The 18,594-nt window shown below is 35.9% G+C and overlaps 2 protein-coding genes across 6 annotated transcripts in view; both read right to left on the bottom strand.

The window, feature by feature from the left end:
* Window positions 1-159: 159 nt before the first annotated feature.
* LOC107003321 (protein C2-DOMAIN ABA-RELATED 11-like) lies at window positions 160-3,645 on the bottom strand. Of its 3 annotated transcripts, none has more exons than XM_027913029.1 (4): window positions 3,538-3,645; window positions 3,163-3,278; window positions 2,980-3,075; window positions 160-814 (listed from the first exon to the last, which is right to left on the bottom strand). In XM_027913029.1, exons 2-4 carry the CDS (start codon window positions 3,271-3,273, stop codon window positions 515-517), a joined length of 507 nt encoding a protein of 168 aa, XP_027768830.1. In that variant the 5' UTR covers window positions 3,274-3,278; window positions 3,538-3,645; the 3' UTR covers window positions 160-514. The 3 variants fall into 3 exon arrangements, with proteins under 3 accessions (XP_027768830.1, XP_015057118.1, XP_015057117.1); XM_015201632.2 differs by having other exon boundaries at window positions 3,410-3,549; XM_015201631.2 differs by lacking the exon at window positions 3,538-3,645 and having other exon boundaries at window positions 3,163-3,347.
* Window positions 3,646-4,778: 1,133 nt separating this feature from the next.
* LOC107004432 (sister chromatid cohesion protein PDS5 homolog A) overlaps window positions 4,779-18,594 on the bottom strand; it is a 23,647-nt gene continuing 9,831 nt past the window's right edge. Inside the window, exons 19-33 of one of the 3 annotated variants that reach the window (XM_027912913.1) lie at window positions 18,302-18,433; window positions 18,013-18,212; window positions 15,227-15,383; window positions 14,904-15,053; window positions 12,592-12,678; window positions 11,944-12,519; window positions 11,761-11,865; window positions 9,165-9,244; window positions 8,700-8,751; window positions 8,487-8,573; window positions 8,340-8,377; window positions 7,695-7,757; window positions 7,458-7,612; window positions 5,430-5,836; window positions 4,779-5,344 (exon numbers count right to left, since the gene is read on the bottom strand). In XM_027912913.1, coding sequence (XP_027768714.1) covers window positions 5,300-5,344; window positions 5,430-5,836; window positions 7,458-7,612; window positions 7,695-7,757; window positions 8,340-8,377; window positions 8,487-8,573; window positions 8,700-8,751; window positions 9,165-9,244; window positions 11,761-11,865; window positions 11,944-12,519; window positions 12,592-12,678; window positions 14,904-15,053; window positions 15,227-15,383; window positions 18,013-18,212; window positions 18,302-18,433 — 2,334 coding nt within the window. In that variant the 3' untranslated portion in view covers window positions 4,779-5,299. The remainder of the gene's footprint in view (window positions 5,345-5,429; window positions 5,837-7,457; window positions 7,613-7,694; window positions 7,758-8,339; window positions 8,378-8,486; window positions 8,574-8,699; window positions 8,752-9,164; window positions 9,245-11,760; window positions 11,866-11,943; window positions 12,520-12,591; window positions 12,679-14,903; window positions 15,054-15,226; window positions 15,384-18,012; window positions 18,213-18,301; window positions 18,434-18,594) is intronic. The other 2 variants (XM_027912914.1, XM_015202630.2) reach the window with 2 other exon arrangements.

The following is an 18,594-nucleotide window of genomic DNA, read 5'->3' as shown; positions in this document are numbered from 1 at the left end:
AATGACAAATGTGAGGTATAATGGATATTATTCTCTTTTTTAGATATGAATTTTGTAACTCTCAAATATTTAGAAACAAAAAAATGCCCTTAAATTACGCAATTCATGGATACATATCAATCAGAATACTATTATAGTTTGGAAAGAAATTTAATATAGTTGACATCAAGGTAACTATACTTTTCTCAGCTTTAATGCATCGATTTCTTAAAGATAGCTGTCAAAATGATGATGAGCTTCACCAAAAATACAGAATAGCAAATGGTATGTTAATCCATCAGCTCAATGCTGCTATCGAAAAGAACTAGGAGAAGCAATGTTGTAACAAGGATTTAGCTGGAGCACAAGTACACACCATTATGAATATATATAATACATTTTGAGATACAACAAAGTGCTGGCTCTCCTACTGGATATATCACACATGCTAAACCGTTGAGATCCTTCTCCACCTGCGACAAGAAAGTAGATCTACGGACCAACCAATCCTAACTTCAACAGATCTATCTCCGTCTTACTTAGAGGGAGCTGCAGAAGGGAGATCGATCAATTTGATCTTCAGTTCTATATCCCCAGAATCCACATCACAAAGCCTCAACCAGACATCTTGAACAACCTCACCATTCACCCAATTAATACTGCTATCCGCTGCTAGACAGTTATCACTCTCTGGGATAACCTTCCTCAGTGTTGTTCCTTCAGCGGTAACCCCAAGAATCTTTCTCAATCTAGCAGAAGCAACTAAAGGCTGAAGGCTGAGATGAGCATTTCCCATTTTGTCATCGGCCTTGAAGTGGTCTTTGTCAAACACTTGCTGTCACAATTGAAATTTCATAAGCTAAAAAAAAAAACTTAAAAGATATAAAATTTTGAAATGGCTATTCAAGAATTAAAAAGATCACGTTTCAGGTAGCAAAGATACAACCCTGAAGACAAGAAAGCCTAGTGAAAATGTTTTTTTTTTCTTTTTGGCATGGAGCAGTACTTCTCTTACATCGAAGTTTATCTTCAACATACATGTAAATATCATCACCGAAGCATAGAAATTAAAAACTCTGTGTGCACGCACATGCCCGCTCACTACAAAGAAGGATCAAAGAATAGTGGAGCAACTGAAGCTCAGTCATAGCAAGAATCCTCCTAATATATAGTGGATAACTGAAAGACCTGTTTGACCAACTTATCTGATCATAACATAAAACAAAATTATGTTGAAGAATGAAAAAGTACCACATCGGTGGTTAATGAGATGGGTAGTCTCTTTATTTAACTAAAACCTATGATTTTTTTTCCTTTCATAAGAGTGACAATATCAGCTTAGAACTCTAACTCCCAATCTTTGGACAATAAGCTAAAAGGTACAGTCTGATATTTTCTTCTCCCCATATCCTGTAAAGGCCCCTCTCCCACTGTTTGATTGTTTTCCTTTTTGTTTCATCCGCTTAGTTTCATCATATCATCTGTTCTATCACACCACTTGGAAGTGAAAAAATTACATAAAAAATGGGTAAGGTAATTTTTACCTATTCCAAAGTGATCTGCATTATTATCATTTATTTTTCACCCATTAAGGAATGTGCCTTTATATTATCTTTCAAACAGTTCAATATGCTCATGGACTAACATGGAAGAACTAACCAACTGATTGTGACCACCTCTCAAAAAAGAACGACGGATAGCTATGTTAGCTAGGCACCTGCCTGATCAGGGTTCCGATCCGAACTAGTGCCTTAAGCAGGAAGGCGAGTGAAACTTATTTATGTCCTAAAAAGATCTTTTATTGCTTTTTATATTTGTGCATTCAAATGCATGATTAACTCCTCTTAAGAGCATTATATTTTCTTGATAACTCCATATTGTGGTGTAATTCTTACAGTTCTAAGACAAATTCCTATAAAGAATAATATACATGGCTGCTTAAACCAGACAGACACCTTGATCAACATCCACAAATTACATGCTATGAATTTCTTCAAAATATAGTTTTTGCCCACAGAGCTACTAGCATATAACACCTCAGCAGCAAAATGAAAGCTTAAATATCACTTCTCTCAACATGAAAGCTATCATATGCCTTGATACTAGACAAAAACGTTCCTTCACTTGAAAGTAGAAGTTGCTAGGTCATGATATTAAACTCTCAAGAGGCAGCGTGTACATTGGAGAAAAACTACACAGCCACCAACTTATTGTATTAAAATCTTGCCCAAATTGAAAAATATGGACCTTCGAGTAGTGTTGTTTCCTGAGGCGAATCTAGGATTTTTCGAACATGGATGTACCAAGTAGTATTGAAGTGGGAATTGATCCTTAATCCTCAAGGTCAAAAGCTCAACATTTAACCATGTGGACGATTTAGACTTGTTGTAGTACAGGTGCCAGAGTATAATATTATACAAATTTTAGAAAATATATATAAAATATCTAATTTTACGAAGAGACCACGGGTGCTGGTGCCCTATCTTTTGGCTCTAAATTTGCCACAGGCTGTTTCCATGTAAGAGCTTTCTCTTAGTCTTCCTAACCACTCACTTCAATTTAGGTTTCCTCTTTCGATTATTTCATTTCATGCTCTCTTCATTAGCTTCTTTCTCCATTTCTCTGGGGGGTTTTGCCGGTCAGGTGTATAAAGATTATCATGAAAACTATTTTTCGGTTCTTAATGAATGCTATGTACCCATTCATTCCATGATATATCTCAAGATAACCATTTTCCTTTCTCCATTTTTATCTCTGCTAGATTCCTATATTTCCGTTTATACTATTCTGTCACTCAGATATACAAACATCACACTTAAGTATGTCGAATTCACGGACACCTTTATCCAACCTTAACAAGCTGTGACATTTACACATGATGCCAACAATGTTCATTCTTTAAGAAATAATCCAAGATTATATAAGTGTAATTCAAAACAGTACGAGACACAAGATTAGTCAAGTAAATGAATTTGAGAGTTGAGAGGATTCAAAACTCACCAATTTGAGAACCTGAGCGTGTTCTGAAATGGAAAAATGAAATTCTTCATTCCAAACAGGATTAAGGCAGCTATTTATGACCTTGGTTTTTGCAGTCTGGTACAACAAATATATAGATAATTTTATATCGATTCAACCTAAAAATCGAATCTTTTCTTTAGAAGAATTAGGTCTGTTTGTTACCTGATTACCCAGTTTGAGAATGACATAAGGATCACTGCTCTTAAAGTCCCGAATCACCAAACGCCTGCCTTGTACAACTATAACTTTTACCTGTCCAAATTTGTCTCCCATATTCACTGAATTTGACATATACATTCAAATTAGCACATGAAAACAAATAAAAATACTACTCCATTAAAGCAGAAAAAAACCTTTTTTTAGGGTACAACAAAATGACCCAACTGAGAAGAACAACAACAATACTTACTGCCAGGAAGAGGCGAAGCGAAGATTAAAAATTTGGGGTTCTAAATCAATTTTCTTCAATGGTTCATATGTTAATATACATATATATATTTTTTTAATACAAGTATAAAATCTACGAAAAAACTTAGCGCACTCTCAATTAGAGCTAGCAAATGTTGACTCTTCTTCTATTCTCTTGACCCAGTGAGCAAAGGGGAAGGAAGAAATGGACTAAACTATATTTGAGAGTTTGGCAAAATTTACTTTAATTATTACTATGTGAAAATGATTTGCTATTGGATTTTTATTTATTACAAACCAAATTACCATTATTCTATTTACGCGCTTTCCTACTTATGTCATTTTTTCTAAAATTAATTAATTTGAAATTCTTTTTCTTTTAAATCAATATGTATTTTAAAATTATAAATGAGTTTCCCTTTGCTTTTAATTTAATTTTATACATCAGATTTTATTAAAAAAATTTTGGTAAGTAGATAAAATGAGGGGTAATTATGTAGAGAATAGTTTGTCACTGAATTTGGACGAAGGTAAATACTCCCTTTGTCCACTTAAATTTGTCATGTTGCGTTTTTTAAAAGTCAGTTGACTTATTTTTTAAATTTAAATTAGATTCCATTAATTTAATTTTTTAAATGAAAAAAATTTAAATATTTAAAAACTATACGAAAAGTATTATACATTGCAATTTTATATATATCCCTATAATGTTAGTCAAATTTTTTATAATTTAACTTTAAAAATGAAAAGTATGACAATAATAGTGAACGAAGGAAGTACCTTTTTAAGCCATAGATACAATACTTCATGAATAAAATAACTATGCCCATAAAATAAGGAAAAAATGACAGTAATAGTTAGAATTCATTAAGAAAAACACAATTTATATTTTGTTTCAAGTTGGATCAGTTCCAATTTGTAATTAGTTTTGTATAGTTATAATTAGCGATAATTAGTTTTGTATGTATAAAATAACTTACTTTTATACATAGATGAACACTGCTTATTTCTCATTCAGCTTTTCATGCCTATTAAGGATAAGGTGTTTCTCACGTGTTGTCTAGTTTTTGCATAAACATTACTTTTTGACAAATTTATAAAATTCACCAAAGTGATAATTGAAGCAAAAGTAAGATAATTTTTATGTTAATTTGTGTAATGAACACAACCGGACGATCATCAACTGTTTATCAAAACACACATCTAACCATCAATTTTCTCTTTTCCTACTTAGTGGTGGGAACACGACTCATAATCGATGCGTGTTTTTGATAAATAGTTGATCATAGTTCAAATGGAAAAAGTGAATATCTAATAGTTCAAGTAGAGAACACCTCATTCACAAATATTGAGAATTAGAAGCAAAAAAGAAGTGAAAAGGGTGCTAATGTTTACTGGTTCCATACACCACAAAATGCTTACAAATCTACAGTTCACAAGAATCCGCGGATCATATAAAGGAGGGAGGAACTACAACAGACGCACTTCTGTTACTAATCTAAACAACAAAATATACAAAATGAAGACACAAGACTACAACAAAAACCGAGCTGCAACACAGGATCGGTTCGTTGGGTAAGTTAATGCCAACTTACTACACTAGAGCTGTACAATGCCTAAGAGAACTGCTACTGATGCATATCAGTTACCTCTAGACCGCAGCTACACAAACTATGGGAATGCACATTCTTGTCCTTGCTCCCTACCTTTTAATAAACCTGTGCCCTACCATTTTCTATGTGGTAAACTGTACTTCATAAACTTATTAATGTCATTGTTAATGGTATCATCTTCTTAGGATGACGGTATTTGGCTTGATGCTACTTGCTCTCCATGATGCTGCATCTCTACAAATCATTAGTCATGATCACATGATGGCCTTTCTGCTGGTTTACTTCCCTCCAGCCAACTTCCCTGCTCGTTGTTTCCACGTGCTCTGCGTATGGCAATAACTTCTTACTAAATTATGATTCATCAAGAAATATATGTCACAATAAATAGTGCATAAGAATAGGCATTACAAGTAGCTCATCATCGGATAATTCTTCATCAGATTTAGCAGCCGAGCTACTTTCTGAGTCGCATTGATCAGTTGAATGACTGTCTGCATCATCTCTTACACTCACATGAGAATCTGATCTTCCAGCATCATCATTTGACTTCTCTGTGGATCCATCTGCATGTGGTTTCTCATGTGAAGAAGAGATCTCCCTGTCTGATCCACGAGAATCCTGAGGGGTGCCAAGTTCATCCTCGTCTTTATTTTCCATGGGACATTCTTCTTCAGAAGACTCCTCCATACCACTCAATCTATCAGCATCAGCCCCGGGTTTCCCATCAGAGTATGCTATGTCATCCTTGTCAGACAGTTCATGTTCAGACAAACTGAACTCATGCGTGTTTTCTTTCTGCTCACTTTCTGATTCACCTAGTAAAGCCAAATGTCAGATTAGAAAGCTAAGGGAGATCATGAATAGCATAACGGGGAGACTGTCAAAATTATTCTACCTTAAGAAACTATTGCAACACCTAAGACATAATGGAAGTTCTCTCTTTTCGTACTCTAGATTGAAAATAAGAGAATAAGTTTTTTATTTCACTCCTACTTCTGGATAATCGTGGCAAGAGCACAAATTGTTGCCTGATCCCTAAAAAATGTCTCCTTTTTAGGACACATCTAATTTTTGTCCCTACTAATAAAATTGAGCAAATATAGACTTCGGAAAATCACTCCGGAGAAGGTTAGACTCGGGTCTATTATTTCCTCGTATAAAACTTACCAACAAAACATTAGATCGTCATCTAACATTTTCAATTACTTGAAAAATTTTAACCTATCATCCAATGTTATCTCAAAAGAAGGCTACAATGTACTAAACAGCTGTCCCAAAAGGGAAATAAGCAAAAAACTACGACCACATAGATACTTCTAAGTTGTAATTTTGTCCAATACAGATCTCTCCCATTTCCAAGATTCATTTTTTTAAAAAATGATGGTTTTCTTAAAGAAGAAAAATTGCAGCCCAATACCATTGGGCCATCTGATTTACAAAATATGTACACGGTGTGTAGGAAGTTTGTACTTTATATTAAAACTACATAGCTATACATTAAATTTACATACCTATACACAATATATACATACAACTGAGACTCCGACAGTGTATGCAGTGCATATTTCGGCCATGTTTGGTAAACTAGATAGCCAAAGCCTACATCTACGCAAGTATCCCTTGTTTAAAGGCATTTCAAGGAGGCTTTGGATTCCTCATACTTCCAGTCCAGAAGGTTGCTTCTGGAAGGTGAAGTGCCAAAAAGATGTTCCCCCTCTTATAATATCCAGAGATGTTGGACAGTCATCTCTTTTTGGCATGAACCTTCATAGATGTTTGAGAAAGTGGATCTCAAATGTTGTCTCTACACCAGTCATGGCCCCTCAAAACTAACCCTATTCCCATCCCCTATCTTGAAAGATGTATTGCCACTTAAAGTATCCCACTCCTTCAAAATGTTTATCCAAAGACCACAACGAAAAGAAATTTTCCACTTTCTACAGTCAATTTACAAGAGCTAAAAAAAAGGGTAATAACTTTGGCTTAAAAATTAACTTAGAGAAGTACTCTAAGTTTCAAGGAACTTCGAGATCCAAGTGAGGTTATTGTTCATTCTTTAAAGAAAGAGATAACATTGCTGCATTTTAAATTATCAAATGTCCCACTCAACATTCCATCACTCTGATAGTTCCTCATTCTTTTTTACTTTACACCTCAGGAAATATCCAATTATACCCTCCATCAGAAAATAACTTTGCAACCCGAACTATTGCCTCCTTTCCCACCCTCATCAGCCACCTGATAGACTCCACCCTCTTAAATACCTAAGCATACCCTCCCCTCCATGTGCATAAATGACTTCCAGACTCTATCCTTTCATTTGTTGACCTTTGCATGACAGAATATACCAAGCAACAAATGATACAATTAACTAGAATGCCAACAAGAATAATAAATCAAAAAATCGAAAGAAAAAGAGAATCACAAGAACCTCACCTGAGCTTAAATTGTCCGCCTTGGACTTTGAGGTTATTAACGGCTTGCCTAAAAGCAGGCTTCTTCTGCTCAAAGAAGATTTTGATGGACCTTTTTGTCCATACTTCAAATTCTTCCTTGGAGTTCTCTTCCCTCGTAATGGCGATAATGGAGACCTGTCAGTAAAACAACACGCATAAGGCAAATAGGAAATACACAAAAAAATTATGTGCAATCAAGTTAAAGAATCAAGCTCACATCTTATCGGTCTCCTTCTTTTGCCTGGAGGCAGCAAGAGTCCTTTTTTTCCTCTCTCCAGATCTGCAGTCATTAAATGAAGACGGGGAGGTTAAAGCTACTCATAATTCGTCTATGATGCTAATACACAAGGCGCCGGAAGACATAAAACAAAACTACAAGGGATATATAAATGAAGATATTTACTTATTCCCACAGCTTATTTGCATAATGCATAAAACCTTTTTTTTTGTTGAGAAAGGTAGCATCATAATGCATGAAACTTAAAAAGGAGCCACATTATGCAAAGTTAACAGTTCTTTCGTGGAAGGCGTTAAAAATCAAGATTAGAAAAGAATTAAGCTAGTCATCAACACTTAATAATAGTCTGGAACAATAAAGGCAGAAATAATCATTATTTACCAACCCATTACCCATCCACATCAATGGGGAGAAGAACTATGCAGCCTGAGGTATGATATCCAGAGCATTTAACAAGAGAAGTACCATCAACACAATTCAAACACTCAAGAATGCAATCCCTCAATTTTAAGTACCATATAAAACAGAATCCCCAGAACTTATCAAAAGAAGAAAAGGAATTGTGATAATCACAAAAATAATTTTTAAAATTACGGCAACTACTAAAGCAGATGAATCACTTACTCTTTCTTGGAGCCTGAACCCTTTTTGGAATTTGAACCCTGTAAATAATGTTCAAATATACAAATCAGTAAAACCAAAATGCATGGGTTCATACCAAGAATAAAAATAAAAAGTTTGCGAGGATGAACACTATAAGGAAAAGCATACCTTCGCAGGTTTCTGCACACCACCAACAAGCTCCCAACACTCCTTTTCCAATCGGAGGACTTCTACATCACCATCATCATATAGCACCTTTGATACAATTGATAACAAACCATAACGAAGAATCAATAGAAGTTGACATATTAAAAAATTGCTGAAGTTCGTCAACTTTAGTAATAAAAAAATAATAATTGATGTACTAGAAATGCAGCTTACAACGTGTTTGCTTTTATGAGTGTCAAAAGACTTGACAACACCTTCGTAGAATCTGTCAAATACTTGGAGTTAGTGCTCTAACCTAATAATCTTGAAGACCACATTAACCAAAATACAAGACCAGAGTCAAGAATAAGGATTAAAGAAGAAAACGCAGACAACATCCCCATGACCAATGACCGCAATTGTAATGGAAGACAACCAACAGAAGTTGAGCAAAAGAATAAAGTGGATATGAGAAAGAAGCAACAATGATGAACACGATGTGTTAAGAGTACATATAAACATAACTACGTGTATTGCTCCAAGACAATCAGCAAGCTTGAAGAAAAATCAACATAAAAGGAAGTTTAATCATGCAAGGAAAAACTAAAGAAAGCAACGATCTCCAAGATAGTTGAGGCAACACATAGCTTAAAAGAGCTAGAAAGAACATTTACTCCTCTCGAGTTAAGAGCAGCTTACTTCTTATCCATGGGCCACCAAATTTTTATTCTGCAACCAATCAAGTCCACAGTGGGAGTTGTATCAACCTTTGACGTGCACTAGAGAAAACCAGGTAAAAGCATTAACAAATAATACAATCAGAAAATATGCAAACATTGATGACGTGCATCTTCGGATTAGAAAGAAGAAAAGGAGGTATAAAACAGCACAAAAGTTGCAAAACTACACCTAGCCCAACTTCCTTTATAAGTGTTAATGAAATTAAATAAAAAACAAAACAATTGGTTATATAGATAACCTAAACAATACACCATGATAATCCACACGATAAGCCATTTGGTGAAGAGAATAACTAGACTAGAACAAATGTTGAAGGAATATTTATATGTAGTAGCAATGCAAGCATACAGAGTCGGCCTAAACATTCTCTGCTCTCCTCCTAAGGGCATTTTTACAACAGTAACTGAGAAAGTTAATTACTCATAAGACACGGTAATCCTTGACTTTACGAGTAAGCCTTAAACATTCTGCTCACCTCCTGACAGCCTTTTTACAACCACGTCTGAGAAAGTTAATTACTAGGCCCAAAATAGCATTAGATAAAAGGGGATATCTTAAAATAGAGATGAAGGTGCAACTCTTAGTCAGTAGATGATTCAAAAGAAAGAAAGACACTTGATGAAATAACTCTTTTGGTTTTCTGATAGCAACCATAGTGACATACATCCATTAAAGGATGATGGGCTTCAATAGAAAATCGAGAAGATGCTAATCATGGAAGAAGATCCCAAGAATGAATTCAAGAATTGTGGTGAAGAGTGGACTAATAAGAACCTGTTTGCCGTGGCTTATTTTAAGTGTTTTTACGCCAATATAGCTTTTCAGCACTTTTGGAGTGTTTGGGTAAATTAAAAAAGTGCTTATAAGCCCTTGCTAAAATGATAAAAACAAGCCAAAAGCCATAAGGTAGGTGCTATGTTATTTCATAGCACAAGTTCAAGCCCAAGAGGAGGAAGATTAACACCACATGGAGCCCCAAAGGAGCCGAATTTGCATGCCCAACACAGTGCTGATTTGCATACTTAAAGTGCTGAAATTTTAGCCCAAAATAGGATTCCAATCCACTATTTGGGATAGCTTCAATCTGTATATAGGAGTGGATTTTGATATTTTTCATAAGAACATTATTATTAATTTTATTTGAGAGGTTCCTTTTCTTTTACACCTTTGTGTGTGGTGGCTTGAATTTACCTTGCAACCTTAGAAAAAGTTTCTTTTGGAGGTAAGATTAATTCTTAAATTGATGTGTTTGGCTTCTATTATACATTAAAGAAGGTATAACCACTTACACTAATTATTGTCTCTAATTTCTTCAAAATAGGGTCTAGATCACCTTTGATCTAAGTTTTTGAATCAACTCTATTAGTATCACAATGAATTTCAATCCGCTAGTTTTTTAATATAAAGATCAATTACAGTTCTTAGCACTTACTTCCAAAAATTCGGATTTTATTCTTGAATTTTCACATATCTTTAATCTTCTATAGTTTTGCTTACACAATATTTTCTGGTTTTAGTCCAGTAATCTGTTTTTTCCCTCTTTTTTTTTTTTGGGGGGGGGGGGGGGGAATCACCGTGCTCGAACTTTAGACTTTCTGCATTCTATAGATTCTCCGTAACCAATTTGTTAGTAGAAAATGATTGCCAGACTGGCTTTCAATAAAAACTGATTGTTCAAAAAAAAAACAATTATTTTCGACAATAAATAATATTTTTAGCTTGATAATACTAACTTCAAGACTAGCTTGATTATCCTTGGAGGAACCAAAGGGGACAACCAAAAAAGCACAGTTCACTTGGTGTTGTTTATGCTAAGTAATTAATCTGCACTCTGAAACCCTCCTAAAAAAGGAACAGACTACATTTTGTGCCACACCAATTGATGGAACAATTCTCTCACCACAACATAGCCAGTGCTATAGACACTCCAAGTACCAATATGCTAGAACTCAACCTTGTAAAACTGGTCTAATACTCATTTTCCTTAAACCTTAATATAAAGTGTTCTCATTTCTAGAACGGATAAATCCATAATCATAAATGAGTATCCATGACATAACTAAGATACTCCTTATTAAGACAATTTCTTCATCCTGTTTACCAGGAGCTAACAGTAAAATTCGCAAACAGATTTAAAAAATAAAGTTCCCACACAGCATAGGGAAGAGCATTATCACAGTTATGTGGAGTTACAAGGGGATCAAAGGTACTGAAGAAATTCAGACCACATTCATCAAAGGAATGTAACAGAACTGCAAACAGTGTTTTGTTAAAGGTCTAGCAGACCAATCAGATTGAGTTACAAATGATAGAATCTATCCACTTCGACAATGAGTCCTAAAAGTTGGAACGTAGAGATTAGCAAAGAACCAGCACAGATCACGAAATGATACGTAAACTTGTTTATCATGCAAAAGTTAAATCTTATCTCTACCGTGTAAGTAAATATACACCCACAATATATTACTTCTATTCCAGTATCAGATTCACTCAGAAACATGTCTAAGAGTGGGTACGGAAACTAAGCATCAACTATACAGATGGGAAGACTTACCTTGGCCAGTCCAGATACACTTTTCTTCTTTGATTTCTTATGAGATCCAGACTTGTTATTACCTTGCATATGTGTATTAACTGCTTCTCTGTTTCCTTTAATCTTCTGCAGGAGCAAACAAATAAGAACTCAAAGTAATGAAATTATATATCTAGCTTATAAATCGATTCTACTAAATCTTACTTTCACTTCACGGCTGTCCATTTCAATTTCACAAGTGTCATCATGATTCTTATCAGTAGCTTTACGCTTTTGTTTAGGTAGGAGACTTGTTTTCTTCCTGATAGATGATGTTAATAGATCCGACTCTTCAGGTTCAAAAACATTTTCCTCCGAGGACTTATCTTCTGACATGGATTGAAGATCCTCCTCCTTTTCAATGGAATCCTCGAGTTTCGAAGAAAGTTTATGGACTGAAGAAGAAGATGACCTTTGTCGCTTTGCACCTTTTGGTACAGAAATATCAGTTCCTCTTTTCTGACGTTTATTGCTGGCTTTAGTTTTGACTGCAGATTCATGGCCATTGCTTGCATCCAACTTATTATCATCAACAACATTATTTGAATCTATCTCCCTCACCACTTTCAAGATGTCAACATCATTTTCAGTTCTCACCTCAGCAGCTGAAGAGTCGTCCTTCACCTCTTTCCTCATCTTAGATCTAGCTTTAAGCCGTTCCATTATTTTTCCTAACGGCACCTCATTTCCTTCAGTTTCACTGTCTTTCATGACTTCGTCTTCAGTGATTTCTGACTTCAGCTGGTGAAAAAAAAGTGGAAGAACAATAATCAGTCAACAGGTTTTATCACTAGCAAAAAAAATAGTTAGTACCAAGCTTACTGTTCCGTTAGTTTCAAACTTGATTGATTCAAAGTGAGCCATGATGCTCTCATCTGCCAACCATGTCTTAACTTCAACCTGTCAAATCACAGAAGGTGAACATCACACATTATATGTTGTGAGGAAGAAAAGTTCAGACGCAAATATAGATGAAGCCAACACAAAGATAAAAGTATGGTTCATTTGAAAGTTGCTCGTGCTGTAAATATTTTTCTGGACTTCTTGAGCTCTCTGCAGAATTGGGAGGAACAGAGTTCATTTTTCCTGTACACATTAGCATCTTTCTTGGTGCGACCATTGAAAATTTACCTTCCTATCAAAAACTTTCATCTGCTGAAGAAAGATACTGTTTTCTAAAAGAACAATTAAGTAGATGCTATCATCTTCAATGATATTTGGAGGAATGGATGTTTAAAACACAAATAGAACTCATCGAAACTTGATAAACCTTCTTCAGAGAAGTCGCGTCATTCTAAAATGAAATTAGTAAGTATAATACAACAACATACCCAGTAGATTCCCCGCAAGAGGGCTTTCAGGAGGGTGATTTGTACATAGACCTTACCCCTACCCTTGTGAGGTAGAGAGGTTGTTTCCAATAGACCCTCGGATCAAGAAAATCAACTTTTCAAATAATTGAAAGAGAAGAAAGAGTAAAACCTAGGATGAAGATATTGAAGAATGAGAAGTACAGACAGTACAAATATTAAGGATAGCCAAAGTGAAAGAAACAACAGTAGACAGTGCTAGCATAATAGTGATATAGCAGGTAAGGGAATATGCATATGTTCAAGACTGGAACCCTGTTCTACCACAACACTCTACTTCCTACTAACTGTCTACCCTAATTCTGCCTCCATGCTTCCTATCTAGGGAGATTCATTCCCACCCCAGTCCACTTCTCATCCATCTTAGCCCTCCTCTCCGACTCCCTAGTAACAACCCCCCCCCCTACTTGGTCCACTCATTCTTCGCAGATTTTTCTCCTTGTCATTTTCACCCAAGAAGAAAACCCAACTTCGACTGTAGGGAAGCCAATAACCTCCTGGAACCCTCTTTTTCTATTTATCTCTGGCCAATACAATGGCCTCCCATCATCTGTCACATGCTCGGATTCAATCAATATATTGCATCCGACCTCAGGTGCTTTTGTAAAAGAATAACACACGGTCAACGGTGGTGTATTCAATGGAAGTATAACACAATCAATAGTGGTGAAAACAAGGACTGCAGACCGAAGGGCTTTAGTTAGCACAGAAGCAGTGGGGTACCAGAAAAGAAGCAGGCAGAATTGAACGGTTGGAGATGAAAAAGGATTGTGACTTGGGAAAGCACAGGTCAATAAGGTATTTTATGTGCAATAGGAATGTGCATTTCAATTTTCCTTCAAAAGAATGTTAGTTGGCAATATAGAATTGAGGGATACTTCATTTTGGTGGTAAGAATTAACTAAGTCTCAATAGGCAGCCTAATTTTTTCACAGATCAAGATCATCCAATTGTTGGATATATGCAGAAGTTCATTCACAACCTGATAAAAAACAGAATTTATTAGTAAATCAACCTGAAGGTGTACAGAGTTGAAAGGTCAACTGCCAACACAATTTTGTGAAGAAGAAGAAGAAGAAAGAGAGTAAATTTAGAAATAAGAAAGATTACAGAGACTCATGTAATAGAAGGTAGCAACGAGTCCAACCAACAGACAACAGGATACAGGTTGAAATTTTGTGTAGCAAGCAAGAGTCTGAAAAAGATGAGAGAAAGGAGGGAATATCCTGGGGCAGTGAATCCACACTTCTGAATTGATACATAAAATTCATCATTATAGGAACAGACACTATTTCTTCATGTGGAGGCATTGATGATGTAACAGTTGCTGGGATCATGTTTTGACCCCACCTTGAATTATGTGGACAATTGGATGAAAGAAACAATAAGTGCTTTGAAGAAAAAAAAAACAGACTGTCTCTGTCAAGTAAAGATGCACACAAAATTTATACGGTTGGTGTAGGAGAAATACGCTGTAAAATACATCATTTGTTTCGGATTTTTCGGATGCCTTAATGTTGTAAACAACTGTTGCTGGGATCATGTTTTGGTCTTTTGTACTTCTGCAGTACCTTCTAGGCACTAAACAGTGGCAAAACTATCCTACTTCATATGAAAATAGAGAAACATACACCATTTCAAAAAAAAGCCTAAATACTGATGAATCACACTTTTTCCAGCCATTCAGCCCTTGAAATACAGTTATATTGAAATATGAAGGTCTATGACACAAAGGATAAGCATAACATGCCATACCAGAGACTGGTCTTTCTCTTCATTCATCTCATGTTGTTTGTAAAGCGATGGAGGTAGTGATACTGATGCTTTCAACTCCTTCAGATCATCATGGTTAGGAACTAACCGATTTGTAATTGCCAGGCCAAGGTCTGAGACAGCATATGAGTTCTGCAAAAGTATTCATACAATCAAATAGCAGGATAATCCCAATCCTCAGCTGTCCACACTAATCGTTGTTTTGTTTATGCATATATTCCACTGGCACTAAGTGATAGAAGCTTGAAGCGTAGAATGACAGGCATTGACACATTTAAACAAGTATCAGCTTTTTCCTTTCTTACCTTTGATTTTGTGGAATCTACTGCATCTTCTGAATGTTTTATACTGTGAAGGATAGACTTAACCGTTGAAATGCTTTCCTTCTCTCTGCTAATACCACCTTCAGGTTTCCCCTCTTCATCTCCATGCACCAACATTGAGAGGAAAACGTACAATTGCCTGGAATAAAACATTCAAATATATTCAACTCAAAGTAAAGCTTTGAGAAGCAGGACTTCCCCGGAACTACATAAATGTTAATGATCACAATGTAGAAAAACTTGCACACAGATTACAGACAATGCTAAACAACTTAATTACAATACAACTGACATCATATAAAGGGTTTGGGTGCATCTTTAAATGGTAATCATGCCACTAATGGATCCAATGTTGGGGACTCCATATATGTCCATTTCTAGAGTATGCCTAGAGTTGCAAACAAATGCTTATTCATAGGTATTACAATTTTATTAAAAATGAAAATATGTAACAACATGTTTTGGATTCTTTATGAAAATAGTGAATGATATTGTTAAGGAGTACCAAGAAGATACCAAACAGGAGACACATATCAACAACAATATGTCCTCATTAAAAAAATTGAGGAACATTCTATTTATCTTAGCATGTTCAACCCCAATGCTACAGTTGCTAAATGCAAGTCCAATCAAGGGTCGATCATACTATTTAGATGGAATTGCAATGACTGAGGTCTGAGAACTTGGAAGAATCTTCCAATTACTAGTTGGAACTCCACTAATGACATGACAAGATAAAATGCTTTGGAAGGGAGAATAAGGTAGTCACTGTAAAGTCTTGCTATTGCTTGTTGAATAGACTCCCCCCCCCCCAAAGTTCCCTTCCCCATTGGCCCTGGAGACAAATATGGAAGACTTGTGCAGCTTACAAGATTAACTGTTTCACATAGCTTGCGCCTTTGTTACACTGTAAACAGGCCATGCAGATTCAGAATATGCTCTAGTGTGCTGAATCTCAAATGGGCAATGCTGAACACAACCCCACAGCTTTTGTAAAGCTGGAAAGGGTGCTGGAATCAGCAAAACACCCCTCAAAATGTGGAATTACACACCCACAGCAGACTAGTATGGCGAATAATCTAGAGATAAAGGAACTCCATAATTTTTTCAAGACAACAAGGTTTCTACACTTATTCTTTAAGTTAAAATGTATTCTTTTACTTTTGGAACACCATGGTTGTTGTAAATGTTCCTGAAGCCATTTTAGATTTCATCAACTCATAATTCAACTGTGAAGTATTAGGAGTCGTTTGGTGTGAGGTATATGGCACAATAATCCCAGGGATAAAATGACTGAACAATGTTATCTTGTGTATGGTTGGAGGTATTAGGCAGTCCTGGGACTATTTATCCCCATTTATACATAAGCGGTGGGATAAATTATGCGCTTTAAGCGCGCTTAAGCCCTGAAGCGAGGCTCAAAGTGTGTTGAGCGCTTCACTTTGCTTTATGTGCGCTTCAGTGTCGTCATAAAGGTTCTAAGGCAAACGTTTCCTTGCCAATGAACCTCGTATGAAAAAGTTACACTAAATAATTAATATTTCACTTTATCATAAGTTTTTTCAATTTCTGTGGACATATGTCATTCAGGTTTATAATTATTAGCCCTGGACTAAACATATATATATTTGCATTCTTTTCTCCCTTTGCGCCTTTTTTCATTAAAGCCCACACTTTATTTGTGCTATGCGCTTAAAGCCCTCATGGACCTTAGAGTTTTTGCGCTTTTCGCCTTCGATAACATTGAGTTATCCATATACATGGTGGAATAACTTATCCAGAATAATTAATCCCGGGATAACTCGTTCCCAACCAAACGACCCCTTAGTGTAGGTTGATCCTTTTGGATGTAACTAGAAGCACTCTCATTACCTTATTAAAATGTGCCCGAATTAAGACAGAATAGAGAACTAGACGGTAGAAAATATTTAAGGGAAGGGAAAAAAAACAAGTCAAACCGTAGACACAAGTTCAACAGTCAAGGTACTATACATCCAGAGTAGATCACAAGCACCCTTCTTTACCTCCAGGCAAAGTAGTTTAGCCATTCAGTCATGAAGATTAACACAACAAGAAAGTGACACCAACGTTTAGAATATATCTCATCGAGTGTTATCAATAGTAGAAAAGGCAGATTTAATTTCCCATTATTTCATTCTATTTTTCCTTCTTTGTCAGACAAGTAGAGGCTGTTCAGATTCCTTATAACAAATCAGCACGTTTCTGAAATTATACTCAAAGTAATTGGTGATACCATGCACCTTCTTTCCAAGTAATAACAGATACAGGTACAGCTGGTTGGGCCAACCTATTCTTCAAATAAACAACTAGTACACATTCCCTGCCCTCCCACAAGAAAATGGCCAATTCTCCAAGCACCACCTTTTTACGGGATAAGTTACAACAAGAACTACATTTAGATGAGTGCATCATGTATTATTCCAGTAAGCCTTCTATAAAGAGACTGGTGAAGAGGCACTATTTCAGTAAGCAAAATACTAAGAGCTTACCATAGCCAGAATAATCACGGAAGACTACTATAACTGGTAAAAGAGGGGGATTACTACCAGTAGTCTATATTATGCAAGTAACCCTGCTTATGAAGTGACAATCAAATAAAACTAAGATCAGCATCTAAAGATATGTAGACTGAAAATCATGAGAATAACTGGTTGAGTGGGGGGTCACAGAAATGCATTTTGAGGCAGCCTCGATCTCTTTAAATTTCTATATATGCAACCATCAGTAAGGTCAGGAAACACTTGTACCTATAAGTAGGCTCAAATACTTTAACATCCTTGCATTCGTCGATGTTAGGAAATAAAGAATGATGAGCAAGAGCATGGACCAAGTATGGTAGAATATATTCTGGAAAAGGAACTGGGGTAATAGCTTCAGATTGCACAGAAAGTTGACGTGCCTTCCCCTGCTGATAGATCTGGATAACATCACTTAAGTTGCTCTTGATCTGTCAATAATTGGGAGATAACAAATTAATTAACAAGTATAAACATATAACCAAGAGAGCCATGCCAGTACAACAATCACAACTCACACCTCTTCAAAATCTGGCTGCTGAAACTGCAAGTCAAGTAAGAAGGCACAAGTATACTTCGGGTCCAAATAACGATCCTTCAGGTATTGATGGACTTTGTTGAGGAATAACTTCTTTACTTGAGGGAAACTAGCCTAGTAGCATTAACAGTTGAAAAAAAATTAAACGATTTGTCTCTAGAAAGCAATTGCTGAAAATTGTTGTGTATGAGGGACATCAGCGCAGTGGATGGGGTTTGGTTTTTCTTTTTTTTTTTGTGTGTGTGTGTGGGGGGGGGGGGGGCAATGGTGAAGTA

This window comes from Solanum pennellii, chromosome 11, assembly GCF_001406875.1.
Source record: "Solanum pennellii chromosome 11, SPENNV200".
Taxonomy (NCBI): Eukaryota; Viridiplantae; Streptophyta; class Magnoliopsida; order Solanales; family Solanaceae; genus Solanum; species Solanum pennellii.
This window is presented reverse-complemented; position numbering and strand designations above follow the sequence as displayed.